Source organism: Guillardia theta, assembly GCF_000315625.1.
Source record: "Guillardia theta CCMP2712 unplaced genomic scaffold GUITHscaffold_145, whole genome shotgun sequence".
NCBI lineage: Eukaryota > Cryptophyceae > Pyrenomonadales > Geminigeraceae > Guillardia > Guillardia theta.
Window position 1 is genome coordinate 1 of NW_005434529.1, and position 16,685 is coordinate 16,685.

General features: G+C 51.3%; 4 protein-coding genes across 4 annotated transcripts in view; 2 read left to right on the forward strand and 2 right to left on the reverse strand.

Annotated features, from left to right (window-relative positions):
• Positions 1 to 127: 127 nt before the first annotated feature.
• On the reverse strand, positions 128 to 778 carry GUITHDRAFT_119355 (hypothetical protein; the record flags this gene model as incomplete). Its single annotated transcript, XM_005821354.1, has 2 exons — positions 128 to 389; positions 631 to 778. Coding segments are annotated over 2 exons (410 nt in total), but the record flags the coding sequence as incomplete, so codon positions are not given.
• A 4,026-nt stretch (positions 779 to 4,804) lies between these two features.
• Positions 4,805 to 6,002, forward strand: GUITHDRAFT_147211 (hypothetical protein; the record flags this gene model as incomplete). Its single annotated transcript, XM_005821355.1, has 6 exons — positions 4,805 to 4,999; positions 5,049 to 5,078; positions 5,248 to 5,463; positions 5,509 to 5,617; positions 5,672 to 5,721; positions 5,769 to 6,002. 6 exons carry the CDS (start codon positions 4,805 to 4,807, stop codon positions 6,000 to 6,002), a joined length of 834 nt encoding a protein of 277 aa, XP_005821412.1.
• A 421-nt stretch (positions 6,003 to 6,423) lies between these two features.
• GUITHDRAFT_147212 (hypothetical protein) lies at positions 6,424 to 9,405 on the reverse strand (the record flags this gene model as incomplete). Its single annotated transcript, XM_005821356.1, has 1 exon — positions 6,424 to 9,405. The coding sequence occupies one exon, from the start codon at positions 9,403 to 9,405 to the stop codon at positions 6,424 to 6,426; it is 2,982 nt and encodes a 993-aa protein (XP_005821413.1).
• A 1,421-nt stretch (positions 9,406 to 10,826) lies between these two features.
• GUITHDRAFT_166204 (hypothetical protein) overlaps positions 10,827 to 16,685 on the forward strand; it is a gene marked incomplete at both ends in the record, with an annotated part of 6,917 nt that continues 1,058 nt past the window's right edge. The window contains 18 exons of the mRNA XM_005821357.1: positions 10,827 to 10,909; positions 10,961 to 11,003; positions 11,052 to 11,087; positions 11,157 to 11,246; positions 11,291 to 11,369; positions 11,419 to 11,520; positions 11,956 to 12,088; positions 12,244 to 12,365; positions 12,414 to 14,074; positions 14,177 to 14,245; positions 14,289 to 14,420; positions 14,551 to 14,630; positions 14,833 to 14,984; positions 15,034 to 15,353; positions 15,545 to 15,612; positions 15,656 to 15,730; positions 15,871 to 15,991; positions 16,107 to 16,619. Of these exons, the coding sequence (XP_005821414.1) occupies positions 10,827 to 10,909; positions 10,961 to 11,003; positions 11,052 to 11,087; positions 11,157 to 11,246; positions 11,291 to 11,369; positions 11,419 to 11,520; positions 11,956 to 12,088; positions 12,244 to 12,365; positions 12,414 to 14,074; positions 14,177 to 14,245; positions 14,289 to 14,420; positions 14,551 to 14,630; positions 14,833 to 14,984; positions 15,034 to 15,353; positions 15,545 to 15,612; positions 15,656 to 15,730; positions 15,871 to 15,991; positions 16,107 to 16,619 (3,879 nt within the window). The remainder of the gene's footprint in view (positions 10,910 to 10,960; positions 11,004 to 11,051; positions 11,088 to 11,156; positions 11,247 to 11,290; positions 11,370 to 11,418; positions 11,521 to 11,955; positions 12,089 to 12,243; positions 12,366 to 12,413; positions 14,075 to 14,176; positions 14,246 to 14,288; positions 14,421 to 14,550; positions 14,631 to 14,832; positions 14,985 to 15,033; positions 15,354 to 15,544; positions 15,613 to 15,655; positions 15,731 to 15,870; positions 15,992 to 16,106; positions 16,620 to 16,685) is intronic.

Consider the following 16,685-nt stretch of genomic DNA (forward strand, 5'->3'; position numbering starts at 1 on the left):
CCTAACCCTAACCTAACCCTAAACCTAACCCTAAACCCTAAACCCTAAACCCTAAACCCTAAACCCTAAACCCTAAACCCTAAACCCTAAACCCTAAACCCTAAACCCTAAACCCTAAACCCTAAACCCTAGAAATCGATAAATCTGAGCGATCTCGGCCGTCGACATTCCTCCAAGAGCTAAGAGCTGCGATAGCTCGGCAAGGCTCCCTCCCTTGCCCCAAGGTCCTCGCTTGGCTCGAAGCTTGAAGGACCGGTCGTGTGCAATGCTGACCTCTGTGGCTCGAAACGATCTGCCGTCTACTCCATCGACTGAGTCTACCGTGAGACCCAGCTCCATAAGCTTCGATTTCAACTTTTCTTCTTGTCGAACAAACATCGAGGATATCCCTAGGAGAGTCATGGAGATGAAGGAGGTCCCCTCGGTGCCTTCGGCCCAGTGCCTATGTATGTCTCGACATTCTGCTTCTTGGCCTCCTCCATCTGTTGAATAAACCATGCTCTCGACTCTGAGCTCCATTCGCTCAGAGAGTCTTCAAACACAGTGACAGGTCGCGTCTCGCCTGCCGACATGTCGAGCGGATGGCTTCAGCGATAGCGTCGGGAGTGCATCCTCCCTCAGCTCTGCAACCATGAGCTGTCCGACTATTCGGATAACGCTTCGCGAAGCTCTTCACCTTCTCGACGAGGTCGGCGGCCTCCACGACGTGGCCTCCTACGCGCCGCAGGGCAGCATGTGCCTCTGACAGGCGCAGCATGTGCCTCTGACAGCGCAGCATGTGCCTCTGACAGCCTAAACCCTAAACCCTAAGGGGCTGCCTGACTGTCACAGTGTGAAAATAACGGCGCTGCCTGAAAATAACGGCGCTCCTATCATCATCATCATCATCATGTGAGTTTATTGAATTGCTAGAATGGTGTTTAAGCCGCTTATCGGCTCTCACATAAACAATCCTAGTCTAAAGAGGCGCGCGAGTACTGGGAGTACACGGCCTAAAGTGCTAACCCTGCTTCTGAGGCCTCTTCCTTCTTTCTACTTCTGCAATCTTCTCTTGGCCCACCCAAGTTTCCTCAGCCTCGGTCGGGAGAGTTGCGGCCTCTCCTCCCCTCTGCCTTCGGTCGCCACCTACTCCTCCTCCGAGTCCGTTTCAGCTTCCTCAGCCTCAGTCAAACCCCTAAACCCTAAACCCTCACAGCGGCCCCTTCCTGTTGCCCCCGGCTCTCAGCCTCCCTTCTCTCCCCACATGTAGTCAGCCGAGGCTGTGGCAGGAAGGCCTTCTCCTAGCATGGCTGGACCTTCTCTTCTTCCCTTCATGTGTCCTATCACTTTGAGCTGCGCCTGCCTCCTTGGTGCCAGGCTCTCCCCGCATGGAGATGGCTTGCCTGTGCATAGTGCCTGCCCCCATGGAGCTAGGTCATCTCTCCTCCCCTTCTTGAAGTCCATAGAATGTGTTGTACTTCCAGCAGTTGCTTGATTGCTGCTGTCTTGATGCCTTCCCATTCCGTGTCTTCCACCCTGAGCTTCCTAAAATTCTCATGACATTCCCTCTCCATGATCGATCCTTTCACTCCTGCTATAAATGTTGCTGTTCCACTTCATGATCAGGCAGCAAAGTGATGAGTTCTGCTCTCAGGGAGGCATATTTCTCTTCCTTTTCCTGAAATTTCTTCCTTAGGCACTCCAGGGTTTAGGGTTTAGTCAAGTTGTCGAAGGTGTGCAGAAAATTTTCGAATGATAAAAAGCAAAAGATTGTGTGAGGAGCACAAGGGGAATAACTAGAAACATCTACATCCTTCAGCCTTGCGTGCTCCTAACCCCTCCCCCTTCTGAAGGGCTCTCACACTGCCACGCGCTTCCTGCCACTGGATGATGTTGAGACAGCAAAGACGACCTGTCGCTCAAACATCAGGAGACATATCAAGGGAAGTGTTTGCGAAGAAACAGTTGGCCTACCTGTCTTGCCTCTCTGTCGGCCTGCTGATATCCAAGCAAGGGATCAGGCCGGTTGCTGATATTATTACAGTCAATATTTTCTTGTGCGTCTAACAACAAGGCAAACCTCATGAGTGAAGAGTCTTCAACCCGCATGGTACTGGCGTTATCTTCAACTGGGCTCTGACGAGCTACGACCTAGCAGAAAGGAACAATCAATAAAGATCACAAACGACCAATGAATAACCTGTATTGCAGCGTCTGCAAACGCATCGGCCCCAGGAATTCCATATGTCATCTTCTTGAAATCCTCCAAACTTGCCTGCACAAACTAGATTCAAACACAGGATTCATGACTTGATTTGAAACCTCAGCCGAGGAAGCTGCTGCCTTCTTCCAGTCTTCAGGGTTCATCGACGCCTTCATCGGCCCAATCTTCTGGCACCAGAACGGAGGATCCTGGCTTTCCGGGAGGTACACAAAGTAGTACAAGAAGAGTGAAACTGATCCTAACATCCAGAGAACCGCAAGAAACGGGATCCCGCTGGTGCAGAAAACTCCACCCGACAGTGCGATAGCGAACATAACAAGAGATGCCCAACCTCGCGTGCATGACCAGCAGCATCCCATGACAAACGTGGTTAAGGTAACTGATCCGACCAACGCTCCAAACCCGACATTCAGGAAGCAGCCTGAGCTTGGCAGTCCAATAACATCCAGGACGTCACAAAGAGGCTTTAGAACGCAGCCCAACCCAACAAATAAGCTGATCATGCTGCCCATAGTCACATAAGGACGCGCAGCTTGCGAATTCGCTTCCTTCCTTTCCAGATCCTTCACTTGCTCATCTTTGTACTCCATCTGACCGCCCTCCATCATCCTCTTTCGGAAATCTTGTTCTCTCACAACCAGAACGACACGGATCTCACTGAAGACTAGCATGGTGACGGCCAAAATGAGAATAAGAAAGCCGAAACCTCCCAGCTTAGCACAGACGAAGTGAAGTTCTTGTGCATGCTAACATACGCTTCAAGAATCGAAGCCGCTTGTTCGGAGTTGAACGATTGCGAAGAAGCCGTACTTGCCCCCTCCATGGTACTCGTCACCACAGGTTGAGGTTTCTCAGCAGAGACAATTGCTGGCTGATCCACTTTACCTTGTGCGACAACATTCGTCCCTACTGCAGCATCAAGACCCTGTACCTTTGGTTTCGAGGAAAACTTGACATTCTTGACTGCATTTTTTCCAACAGGACGATCATGCTGAATCTCATTTCTTCGAAACAGAGCCCATTCTCTGCTAAGATCCTTGTCGCCAGCGAAAGCCTGCTGCTGTTGCTGGGTCCTGAGCATTGAAATACCTTCATACTTGGCCCAGGAACTACTCATGCTTGATGTTGAGTCACCCAGAACAATTGAGACCATCTTCAAACCAAGGAGAGAGAAAAGCAACATAAACTTGACAGATTTTACCATGATGGATCAAAGAGCTTCAGACACGTCAGGTCAAGTTCCTAATAAAAAACGTATGTCAGTTGAGCGAAAGACATTCATTTCTGATGCATGGAACTTGAACGTGTGAATAGTGCAAGCTACAACTGAGAGACTAGGGGACCTCGGCTACATCTGAGAGACTAGAAGGAGAGTTAGACTACATCTGAGAGACTAGGAGGAGAGTTAGGCTACATCTGAGAGACTAGGAGGAGAGTTAGACTACATCTGAGAGACTAGAAGGAGAGTTAGACTACATCTGAGAGACTAGGAGGAGAGTTAGGCTACATCTGAGAGACTAGGAGGAGAGTAAGGCTACATCTGAGAGACTAGGAGGAGAGTTAGACTACATCTGAGAGACTAGGAGGATTCTGCAGGGATCTTGTAAGCTTCCATCTTCACTCCTCTTGTCATACATCGTTAGTACTCACCTTCCAATCCAGCCATGCCCGAAGAGTCACTGTGCAATGGAGGAACGGAAGGGGGTCACATTCACACACAAAAGAGGGGGTAGGGTCTTTTATACCTCATCCCCGCTAAGTCCCACTTGTTCGGAGATACGGGAAAGCAGCAGCAGGGATAAAACATGAAAAGAAAGCAGCGGGAAAGCCACTGGGAAAGCCAGCGGGAAAGCACAGCGGGAAAGGAAATCCTCAGCGGGGAAACATGGCGGGCTCTGAAGCACATTAGACGAGCATGGCGCATAGAAGAGGAGGGGAGGGTGTTCAGATCTGTGTTGCGCTCTCCTCTCTCCTGCTCCTACCGCCATCTTACTTGATTTGCTACCTTCCCTCGTCTTCTCAGCCAATAGAAATCACAAGCAGACGGAGGAAGGACGGGACAGCAAGAGTGAGGGAGGAGGGAAGGGAGGGAGAAGGAGGGACGAAGGGAAGAGGGGAAGGAGGGAAGGATGGAAGAAGGGAAGGATGAAAGGAGGGAAGGAGGGAAGGAGAGACATAGAAGAGACAGACAAAGACAGAGACGGACAGAGAAAGACAGAGAAATATCCGGAGAAGGAAGGGTGCTCAAACTTTTCGAGGAAAATTCTCAGATTTCACTCGCTGTGTCGATAACTCGTAAGCAGCAGCAGTAAGGGCTATGGGTTTGGGGATTGCTATCATGTGAGTAGACTCACTATGTTGCTGCCATCTTGCATTAAGGCACATTCAGCACTTCCAGCTCTAATCACAGAATGCCTAACATTCTGTAGAAAGACCAAGCTTATGTGGTAGAGACAGGGAGAAACACTGGTCGATGTAGACTAGAATCGACACTGTAAATAGGGTAGGGACAAATTGCAACACAATCTATGATCGAAGGAGCCCATTTTTGTGATAGAATCTTTGATCTGATAATCTTGGTATTGTTACAGGCATCGAAACATGTTAAAGCTCCTACTACTCTTGGCTCTCCTGCTCTCATTTGGATTCGCTTCAGCTTCGTCGGCCATTCTCGCAGATTTGGAATTTCCAATGGCCCTCAAGAAAGTTTCGTCGATCCTGTCAAAATCGCTGCAGACCATGTCGTTGAAGCTTCCCTTACTGACATCATGCTTTGTTCAAGGCTCTTCTGAGGAGGTAAAAAGGCGGAATTGTTGATTTATGGACGACTGACCATGATTGAAAGCCGTGGACAAGTGGAGAGATGAGAGTGAAGGTAATGTACTTTTTGGTTCAAAAGACGTTTCTGAATTTCCTTCTAAAAAGATTGAGAGGAGGAAGAGAGAAAATGAACTTTACATTGACTGGCTTCGTCGTCGAGCGACAAAGATCAATGAAGTGGCTGCTCATATATCCAACCGTGTCGCAACCTGAACAAAGTGCAGGAACTGAGCATGACACGATATGACATTGAAGAAACCAAGACAAGGATAATTGAAATGCTGTCTAGCGGTTCCCACAAGCTGTCTATCTCCGAGACACGAAATAGCCTCCACCAGCTGCTGTCAGCCATGGACATGCTGCACAAGAAGGAGAATTTTGAAAGAGACCACCAAGCACAGCTTTTGCAACGCATGAACTCAACTTGTGCCAATTTGACGGTTGAGCTGATCACAACGATGCTGTTCTTGCTGACATGCTTCTAGCGAGCAAACAACGTACTTCAATGCAAATTGGAGGAAGCTAAACGTGCAGAAGAAGAAGTAAGAAGAAACCTGGTGACTCTTTCGCAAGAATTTTCTATTGAAACTTCAAGTGACGCTAATTTTGTTTTTCCAAATGCAGTCTTGGACTGAATTTATCTTGTAGATCGCGAGAATAAGCTGATGGAGCTCAAAGAGCTTGTATCTGATCTTGAGGTAATCGTAGGGCTTCTTCTGTGTACCGATGACTTTGACTTCGAAAGGTAAAACTTGGGGAAGAGACCAAGAAGGCTACAAGCGCCAAGGAGTCTCTAAAGCGTGAAATGGAAACAATCAATGAGATGAAAAAAGAGGCGGACAGCAAGGAAGCTCGCGCTCGTGGGCGCCTGGATAGATTGAGAGTCATATTGCAAGACATGTCTATTGATTCCTTCGAGGAGAAAGTAGGCGAGGCTAAGAAGATTCTTGAAGAGGTGCAAGAGAAGACCACGCGTTGATCTGACTTCTGACTCTTGTTTTCAGTCCCTCACCGCGTGATCTTTTCTGTTTGAACGCCTTTGTTCCATTTCATGTTGAATTCTCCGTGAAGTTCTCATGGCCTCGAGTATTCAAATCTGAAGTAGCGCAAGATGACTTGATGTTCCCTGCATCTCCAAATTGTTCTCGATATTTTTTTCCATCGCAAGTGAATGTGAATGAGTGATTTAATAAATGATTTCAATAACGATTTCAATTGCTCTCTTATTTCAAGAGAGCATCAATTAGACATCACTCAGAATGAACCATTCTAAGCAAACAAAAATTACAACATGAACATTTTGGGTTCGAAGCAAATCTCTCAAATTCATGAGAAGGAATCGCGCGAGTTGTAGCGGAGTTGACGGAGAGAAAAGGGCTAAATTGTGAGATCAAAGGTGATCACGCGGATCGATTGCTACCTTCTTTCACCTCAGCACATCTTCCTGATCTCATATGATCAAAGAAAGATAGACCATCCTGCGAAGAAAGCCCCCGGACCCAATGCTCAATCTCAACTTCACTCTTGCTCGGGTTCTTTCCAAGCGGAATAACATTCCTAGAGAACAAAACGTTCTCGCTCTTTGTCATTCTTGCATCTTTCGAATCAAGCAGCGACAGGGACAGGGACAGATCAAGCATCCTCTCTAGCCAACGGCATTTCCAGTCTTTGAAAACCGCATCAGGCAAGCGCTTGAGAAACTTCGCCCTGGCGATAGGATGGTGATGAATCTTGACGTCTTTGCGAGACGGAGGAAAGGAACACTCCGTCGTTGACAACTTCTCTGTGACATTTCCCATCAGCCGCACACGAGAAGTCTTGCCGAACACAAGTGACGCGGCGGATTCAAACAGCAGCTGATCAACATGATGCAGCACCATATCATCCTCCAACGCAACCTTCCCGTCTAGAAACACCACCATCTCCTCATCATGAACATGCTGCAGCACTGCTCGGCGAGCAAAAGCCTTTCCTCGTCTCACCGTTGCGTTGAGCATCATGGCCTTTTGACTGCAGACCTTGACACTCTGCAGAGCAGCGAGCGCAACCTGAGCCGTCTGGTCGGAGGACTTGTCATCGTACAGAATGACTCGTACGAAGGGAAACACTTGAGAGCAGACAGAGTCAACGACTCGTTTGATGTCACTCTCCACGTTGAATGCGTAGATGAAGACCACGAAGAGAGAGGTTTGTCGGACATAACTCCCAGCCACAGCGTGCAAGTGACTCAGGTTGTGCCCCAGCAGGCCCTCAGCCCCCCACATCTGGGAGGGAGAAGAAGTTTTCAAGTCCCTTCCGAGCCTGAGGAAGGCCTCGTAGAGCGCCATCCTCTCCTTGGCAATCATCTCGTACTGCAGGAACCTCGGCTTCGCGAACTTGTTCATCTCCAGAGGCCCGAGGTTGTCAGAGTCGCGAACTTCCGGGAGAATCACGTTGGGAAAGACCACCGGAGCCCGCCAGCCCGCACACACCATGATCCAGTTCCACAAGGCGTCAGCGGGGATGAGGTACCGCGGGTGCTGGAGGGTCCAGCTGGTCCACTGGTAGAGAAGCTTGATCATGGGGCGCTTGAGCACGATGGAGTAAGTGCCGTAGGTGTAGAGAGTCTGGTCATAGAGCGACGTGTTGCTCATCCCCACCTGGCGTCGAAGATAAGTGTCCCAGGAAGCTGTCTCGGTGAAATAAAATCTGAAGCCCTTCCCTCCCTGCTTGATAGCATGCTTCTGAGTCTGCGTCCAGAACAACTGGTTGGCACCCAGGTAGTACATGGGAGCAAACTGAAGAGCATGCGGGAGAGATCGATTGTTATGCAGGTAGTGAGCAGCGTCATGGATGAAATAGACGTCATCCTCCAGGAGAAGCACCTCGTCGACGTCCTCCCGCAGCAACTTCTCGAACAACTTGAAGTGAGTCATGAGGAGGCCAAGAGCTCCCTTGGAGGGAAAGTTTGGGCCAGGAATGCGGAATTTAAGAACCCTCCAGAGCTCTTGGAAGAGAGATAAGCACTCTTGACTTGCCTTGCAGTCCACTGCGTCGAAGAATTCGAAGTCGGTCAGGCCAATCTCGGACATCTTGTGCCTCATGGAAGCTTTCTTGTCTGCTCGTCGAGGTAAGTTGATGATGATTGTTCTTCGACGCTTCTTCTTGTGCAGAATCGACTCCGATCTTTCAAACTTGCTCCGAGACGCATTGCAGCGATGTAGAATACACATCTTCTCACCATTTTGCTTCAAAATGTTTGCGAGGCTGTTGATCGAAGTCTCGACTTGCAAGGCTAGGTCAATCTGCTGACGATCACAGGCGTTGGGCAGCAAACTTTGCACAACCATATCTTTGGTTGTGTTTCTTCCTGCCTGCACGATAGTAGCGTAGATGTCAGCAGTTTTTCCATGATGCACGATGGAGGTCGCACGACTGCAAATGTGAACGAGCGACAAGGGTCGAAATACGTCCGGCAACGGGTCATGCTCGATCGGCATCAAGAAGATTCTTTGAGCCTTTAACACCCCTACCTCTCGAAGGTTTGGATGCAACGCGTTTTGAACGATGATTGGGAAATCGCCATGAATGCTGCGAAGTCTTTGAGAAACAAGCAACATGCATTCGGTGAAGGAATGAAACTCGTCGCATTCTGTGCCGCTGAGGGAAAGAAAGCAGTGAAAAGGTTTTGATAGCTGCAATCCCATCCCATCCAAGTATCGTGACGAAGCTTTCTGAATCCAACTGCTCATCGTCAAATCAAACCTGACCGGAGCCATGGCGTGTCCCCATGACATATACTTCAACATCACCTGGTTACCCGAGCAAGCATGTATCCTCTTACATACTGCCTTCACAAAATCTTTGTTGGGAAAGAAAGTTTCACTAATCTTCTCCCTCAGCGTGTGAAACTGTTTTCGTGACGCAACCGCATCCTTCATATCCACTTTCACTGCACAAACATTTTTGATTTTTGCCTTCCCAGCACGATAAATGCTCGACGGAAACAAGTGAGACAAGAGAAGCGGGCTGGAAGATTGGTTTGCGTTCACGCGACTTTGATTCATGACGACATAGTCCAGGAGCATCACCCCACAAGCCTTGGCAAGTTCAACGTCATTCAAAGCGATCCACATCCAACCTTCCTTCATGGTCGACGGTTCCCTCAGCGAGATCTCATTAAAGATGACTTTGCCTGTCACTTTCGGTTTCGCTCTTGCTGTCGATATTCGCTGGTTCTGCAGTAGAAAATTTCTTCTCATGAGGCCTTGCTTTTTGGGTAGGTGAGGGACATCAACGATGAAAACTACGTGAAAAGAGGTGTAAACCATGAACAACACAAGAAACGTGCGAATACACATCATATTGATGAATCCCACTTGATTAATATCTTGATTTGACATGTCGCAAAGGAAAAAAACTGAGGACATGTAGATTAATGCGGCCCGCTGAAACTTACGTTGGCTGGCACAGTTAAAAAATTGATGTACCGAAAGGCGATTCGATGGTTTGTCTGCTGTATTTCTGATCTAAATGAAAAAATTCGTGTGAAAGAAAGTTGGTATTCTCCGGGATGACTTTATGGATTAAGATTGCCTTCTTTCTCTCATTCGGTTTCTATCATTCGTCGCTCCCACTTCCACAGGGGAGTTAGTTCGCATGTACCTTTCTCCTTCTTCTCGTTGGCCTTTGTACTATGTCATGTCAGCATTTCTTCTCAGTCGTTTCGCTTCTACTCTGCACCTTCCACCATCAAACGTCCGCTTCGCGATGTTCGATCTCCCTTTCGTATTGGATTCGAAATTCGGGCGATTTAGGTATCAGGGTTTTCCAATCATGGACGAGTAGAGAGCTTCAGCCTGTGCGTCACTGTCTGTCTGCCTATGTCTCTCTGTCTGTGCGCATGACTTGCTCTGCGTCTCTCTGCCTCTCTTGCTGCTCCTCTGCATCATGCGACGCTTCCGTCTCGTACGGCCACCATTGTTGGGGGGATGCCTTGCGTTGGTGGTGGGGTAGTATGGCGGGAGAATGAACGGGTGGCGAAGGAGTTTTACAACACAAGGGGTCCCTTCACAGAGACTTGGAGGGGTGTTGCACGGATGTTGGAAGGACGGGTCTTTTATTGAGTGAATACAGGGGTGTACACATAAGAGGGTGGTTTTGGTCAACTAGGGATCATGTCCCGAAGAGACATGATGGTACAAGGAAGAAGACGCGGAGAAGAGATGGCAGACGTGGGGGGGGGGGGGGGGGGTGACGACATGGCTGCGTTGACGACATGGCAGAGAAGGAGATACTGATGACGTTAATGGAGTGAGGAAGACATTAAGATGGCAAGGATGAAAATGCTGAAAGCGCCACTGCTAGTCGCTTATACGAGCAGTGTGAGGGAATGAAAGTCTACTGACGTCCAGTCTGAGCTAGAAGTGCTGATGTAAATTGAGATGTTAAGAACTATTTAACTGCAAGTCAATAGAGAAAGATATCAGAAGCAAGAGAGTTTTATAATCAGACCCTTTCAAGGAATTTTATTTTAATGGGCCGAGAATCCCTTGTTTGTACATGAGATGAAAAGCAGCAGACAGGATCATTCGTGGTTTCTAAGCTTTCGATGGTGTGTGATGCCTGATGATTTAGACATATCAACTCAAAGTAGGAACAATTGATTTAAACCCCAACAGAATGCGTCTCGGCACCACGTTGCGCTAACAAGTTGATTTAGAGCATGTCCCACCGGAGGGGATAGCATCAATTTGCGTTCAAGGTTTGAAATGATTCTTCACCAGTCGCCTACGTGTGTTTGAGAACTTTTGACAGGGGGATAATGCTTTCTTTGAAATCGTCGTTGCTTCCGCTTTCGTTGCTCTTGAATGCGATCCTGCTCTCCGTCTACTTGCTCCACCGCGGGTGAGTCAGTGTTACAATCCAAGCAGCAAGTTTGGCTGATTGAAGGTGTAGGGGAAGAGCGAGGAACGAGCTCCTTCAGGGCTCGCTGTCGACGGTCTTTCTCTCCCCCTCTTAGTTTGACCGAGCCTCACTGTTGTTGTAGCCTCGACAGGATAGCAGACATGCGAAACGAACTGAGGTGAACTTCAAAGTAGCTCGAAGCGTCTGCTCTGACTCTCATGCTTGCTGTCTGTCTCTGCTACTGCAGCTGGCAGACATGTACACAGCTCCCTTCCATGTCGTCAAGAGCATTATCGACAATGCGCTAGCAATGGACGAGGAGAAGAAAAGCAATGAGGTGCTGTCGGCTGCATGTTGCCAATGCTGCTGATCGATTTGCAGGAGAAATACACACGAAAACATGTTCCGCTTGCGGATGCCAGCAAAGCCTCGCACAATCTTCAGCTCCTTTCCCATCCTGGTCTGCTCGTACGCCCTCCAAATTGCGACCCCGCTGATCTCGGTCACAGTCGACTCTGAGCTCAACGCCTTCTTCGATCCAAGCCTCGATGCTTTCGTGAACCCCATGTTGCTCAAGGATCTCAAGATTATGAATGCCCTCCAGCAAGAACGTGAGCCTCTGAACTGTTGCGTTTTCAACCTTGACATCCGTAAATAGTGACTGCCCGGAAAGAGAAGATGCTTCTTGCCGCAGACAGACAGTTTTCAAATCCGACAAGCGAGGGCGTGAAGGCGAGAAGAACCTGAGCTTGCAGCGCGTCAAAGTCGAAAATGACAATCTTGCGACAGATCTTAGCGTCGAGAAATGAGAAGGGGGCAACCTTTCAATGGGGAACTCGCAACCCGCTGACAGGTATCATCATAGTCTAGATATTCAAGGTGTTGATGGTAGTCTTGTTATGCTGCTGAGTGTGACTATTGCAAAGATGAGGTGGGGAAAGTAGGTTGGTGGAGGGGAAGAAAGGGGATGAGGAAGAGAGATGGTGCGAGGGCTTGAGCTTGTGCTTAAAGAAAACAACAAGGAGCTCAGTGACAAATTTGTGAAGGTGTAATGCGCCTGGACTGCAGCGATAGTCTGATGGACGCTGGGTCCAACGGGGCTCGACCGGATCGTCTCTGGAGCAAGAATCGACCACTCACGGGTTACCCTGATCCTTGTGGACCGGGAGATCCTTGCAGGTGGAAAGAGGAGAAGGCAGGAATCATCGGACAGCACTAGACATGAGAAGACTAGACGATGAGATGAGATTTGACGTGAGAAGAGACGATGGGATGGTCGAGATTCGAGAAAATTTTGACTGTTATGCCTTGTTGCTGATTTTGTTTATCACAAGGGATCCTTGCGCTTACCAGCCATGCAACGTCGGCGAGACTTTCGTCGTTGAATGTCCTCCTGGATGCGCAGTCCGAGCGGGGATGGTGATAGGAGGAGGAACTGTTGACAATCCTTTCATGGGTAGGAGAACGCGAGAGAGGCGCAGCCACTGTTGACGTCTCGCTGCAGATGCTTCCTCAATTTGCTCTGCTGCCCTCACTGCTGGGGTCGGACGGGAGGATGGGAGCTCTTTAATCACGTTGCGCGTCGTTCCAGCTGTGCGAGAGTACGCTGGGGTGCGAGGAGGTCGGAACTGTTGGAGGAAGAGGAGAGGCAGTAACGGGGACGCAGGGGCGAGGAGCGTGACATCCATCGACTACGTTTGGAGAAACTGGAGCCTCGCAGACGACCCGCAGGTGCAGGAGAAGTTTGAGTCTCCCGAATTCGCGTGCTGTGAGGGACGTGGGGGCCGTGCCACAAGCAAACTGGGCGACTACACGCCGATCGCGAAGTTTCGTCAAGGATGGGGAGGCGTCGCGTGGTATGGAGTAAGAGGCTTCGTGCTAGAGGGAGCCGAGGACGAGACGCGTAGTGCTTTCCCTGGGAGAGACTCAAAGAAGCTGGAGAAGCTGCTGGAGCGGGAGGGGCAGACTGAGAGCATGCTGTCAGTCGACGGCACGCGAGGGTCTCACAGCATCGCTAAGGGAGCTGCGGGAGTGCATGGCGGGGGCGTGTGGAAGGCGATGACGGTCGAGGTCTGGGTGAAAGACAAGCTGATGCGCGAGGAAGGAACATACCTCAAGTCGTCGGGCTCTGCTGGGTTCTTCCTGGGGACTGTAGACAAGCAATTTGCGTGGGGGGTGGGAGTGGGAGGCGAAGGCAAAGAAATGGATTTCGTGCTGGCCCCCGACTGGCTGACGCAGCCGAACGAGGGGAAGTGGATCCACCTGGCGGGGACGTATGACGAGGAGGATGGGATGAAACTCTTCATCGACGGCTTGTTTGTGGGCTGCAGCAAGACTCTTTCTGGCCCCATCTCCATCCCAGCTGACTCCCTCGACATCTTTGCTGGAGGCCAGCCGGGCAGCGTCTCGCTGCTGGGAGACCTCAACGAGGTACGCGTGTGGTCGGTGGCGAGGCAGCAGGACGAGATCTTTGCGGGCATGCACAAGACGCTGCAGGAAGTTTTCCTTGGTCCATTCCCAGCTGGCCTTGAGCTGTACTGGAGGTTCGACTTCGACCCCAAGGCTTGTCAGCTGGACTGGCTGCCGTGCGGGGAGACTTGCGATGAAGTTCGCGCGTATCGCATGGACCTGGTGAAGGGCAGCAGCTTTGCTCCCTCATCCTCCCTCGAGATCGAGATGCTGACTGACGCCAAGGGCTGCCGCGCTTGCCCGCCATACCCGTCCGTCGACTTTGCGCGTGTCTCGCCCTCCGGCAACGTTGCTGTGCTTGAGAACGTCACCATCGCATGTGAGCCTCTGTGCCTGGAGGAGGCGGATGCGGATGGAGGAAGCCGCTATCCTGTCTGCCAATGGGACATGACCTACACGCCTGGCATCCGCTGCATCCCCCTCTGCCCTCCTCTCAACCCTGTTCCTCATGGCGTCCTCTCCTCTTCTGAGCTTGTCAGGTCAGGGACGAAAGTCACGCTGACATGCAAGGAAGGCTACGAGCTGGAGCAGGGAGGCATCAGCGAAGCTCAATGCCTTGACACGCATAAGTTTACCTACGCCTCTCTTGGCCCATGCGTAGGCCTCTGTCCTCCTTATCCTCCTGTGCCCAACGCCCAAATTATCCGGAGCTCAACTCGCCATCCTGTTTCGAAGATGAACAATATCGGAGATCAGGTTCTTTTGTCCCCATCTTTCCTCCTACTCCTCCTCCTCCTCTTTCTCCTCCTCCTCCTTCTCCTCTTGCTGTTCAACTTCGCGCTGAGAAGGTGAGAGCAGGTGAAGATCGTGTGCGACCAAGACTATGTGCTGTCTTTTGACTCGAAGGAGGTCGCGACGTGCCTTGAGGTCACAACCAATCGCATCCTCTTGCTTATGACGAGGCGAGCAGGGAGGCATCTACGACTTCTCCTCCCCGCAGTGTCTTCCTGTCTGTCATCCATACCCGTCCGTCCCAAACGGCCTCGTCTCCATCACAGGACCGACAGTCCTAGGCGATGTCGTCGAGATTTCATGCACAAAGGTTGCCTGACGATCCTCTCTCCCTCCCTCCCTCCCTCCCAATTCCCATCCCCATCCCCTCCCCATCCACTTTTTCATAGATCCCTTCCCCACCCCCTTGATGATTCCTCGCGTCTCTCGTTGATCTCAAGGCAGGGTACGTGCTTGAGAACGCTGAGGACGCGACCGCTACCTGTGGTGCTGATCACAATTATGACCATCCACAAGCGAGGTAGGAACCCATACACCAGAGGCTTCACTCCTCCTGCTTCCTGGCACCTCCCTCCCGTCTCTCTCGCCTCCGTCCCTCCTCATTTCCTACCTCCTCTCTCTTCCTCGTATGCTTGCCTTTCTCTGCTCTCTGCATCTCTCCCTCTCCCTCTCCCTCTCCCTCTCCCCTCGTTTCGCCTTCTCCTGACGCCGGGCTGCTCCAGGTGTGTAGCTGCATGTCCAGCCTACCCGGCGGTGGATCACGGGAGGGTGCTGGTGAACGGGGAAGAAGGACGCGACCTGAGCAACATCAGGGAGGGGGACAGCCTGCAAGTGGTTTGTGATGATGGATACGAGCTGGGCGAGTACAGTCAAGGTGAGGCAGCTCCCCTTGCTCGCTGCTCTCACCCTCCTGCTCCCTCCAGCATCCCCTACCGCCAAGTGTATCGCAACAGCAAAGGGAGGAGATTACGACCCTCCGCACTGCCGCCCGGGACTCGCTGCTGCTCCCCCTTACGGCTACAGCAACTGCCAGCCTGCGGTCTGCGTTGAGATCCCCAAACCCCCAGCTCCTCCTCCACCGCCTCCTCCTCCTCCTCCTCCTCCTTCGCCGCTCGACACAGGGGCGTCGCCCTCGAGCTCCGGGGAAGGATCTCCTTCCTGGCTCCTCAACTTGGAATGCGCCAAATGGCGAGACTCAGCCGACACGATGACGTCAAGTGATCAAGAGAAAACTTTATCAAAGGTTTGAAGACAATCCCTGCTCCCCTCCTCTGCTCCCTTCCCACCATCCCTCCTCTCATCTATTCCTCCTCCTGTCCCGTTGATCGCCTCTTGTCACTCCTACGTGTAAATCCGTATTGGCTCGTTCTTTCTCCTTCATCTCAGCCTTCCTCCTCCTGTCTCATCCTCGCTATCTTCTCATGCAGTTTGTAGTGCATGGCGCAAGACTGCGTGCAGAGTCTTGAGAGCGCGGCGGGTCAACAATCGTACGAGGGGTGCAGGTGAGGTTCGAGGGCTTGTGGTTTGGTTGACTTGCAGCGTCAGATTTGTGGATGTCAACGGGTTCTGTTACGCGTCTATGGCAGCCCAGGAATATTGTACAAGCCATCCGGAAGACACGTGAGAATCTCCCTCCCTCCCTCCCTCCCTCCCTCCCTTCCTCCCTCCCTCCCTCTCTCCTTCCCTCCTTCCTTCCCTCCCTCCCTCCTTCCCTCTCTCGGTCTACCCTCATTCTCCATTGATCTGTCGGTTGTCTGCAGTGGCTGCAACGATGGAGGGTCCAGCTGGGCTTATGGTCCCCTTGGTAACTATCAGGGAGGAGGAGCAACCGGCTGGACCCCAGCAGCGCACATCCCATACAAGGGAGATGCAGCGAGCATGGTGAGTGAAACCTCCTTCCTCTTCCTCCCCCCTTCCAGCTCGATATCTTACAACCATGAGAGTTTCGCCCTCTCTCCGCTTATCTTCAGCCTGTCGCTGATGTAGGCTGTTGAAGGGCTTCCAGTCCTGCTCCTGCATGAAGAACTGCGCTTGTAGTGGAACCAAGTGCTTCTGCGTGAATGAGAAGGAGGCGCCAGTTGGAGAAGGAAGTTTCGTTCCCAGCAAGATCATCCAGGGCGACAAGACGGGCCAGTGCTCCTGTTTCTGCTCGCAAGCGGCGGTGAAAGATACGACGAGCAGCGACGTCACGACGGCAAGCTCGGGCAATTCAGGCGTAGTAGCTTCCTCCACCTCCGATGCTCCAGCGATCAATGGCGGGATTGATACAAACTCCATACCTTCTCCCCCTGCTCCTCCCCCTCCTCCCTCTCCCCCTCCCTCCTCGCCTCCCTCCCCGCCTCCCTCCCCACCTCCTCCAGCTGTCACTCAAGAAGACGCCATCGCAAACAGCATCTGCAAGCTCGATGACAACGGAGTCTGCAAGTCGCTGCTCAACATCAGGTGCAGCGACTGGCGAGACCTTGCAGACTCGTGGGTGCCGGACAAGCAGAAACAGTACTATGCCAAGGTAAGCGTGCCCTCTTGCCTCCCCCCCGCCTCGCTCTCTCGTCGTCGTCTTCGTTTCGTCGTCTCG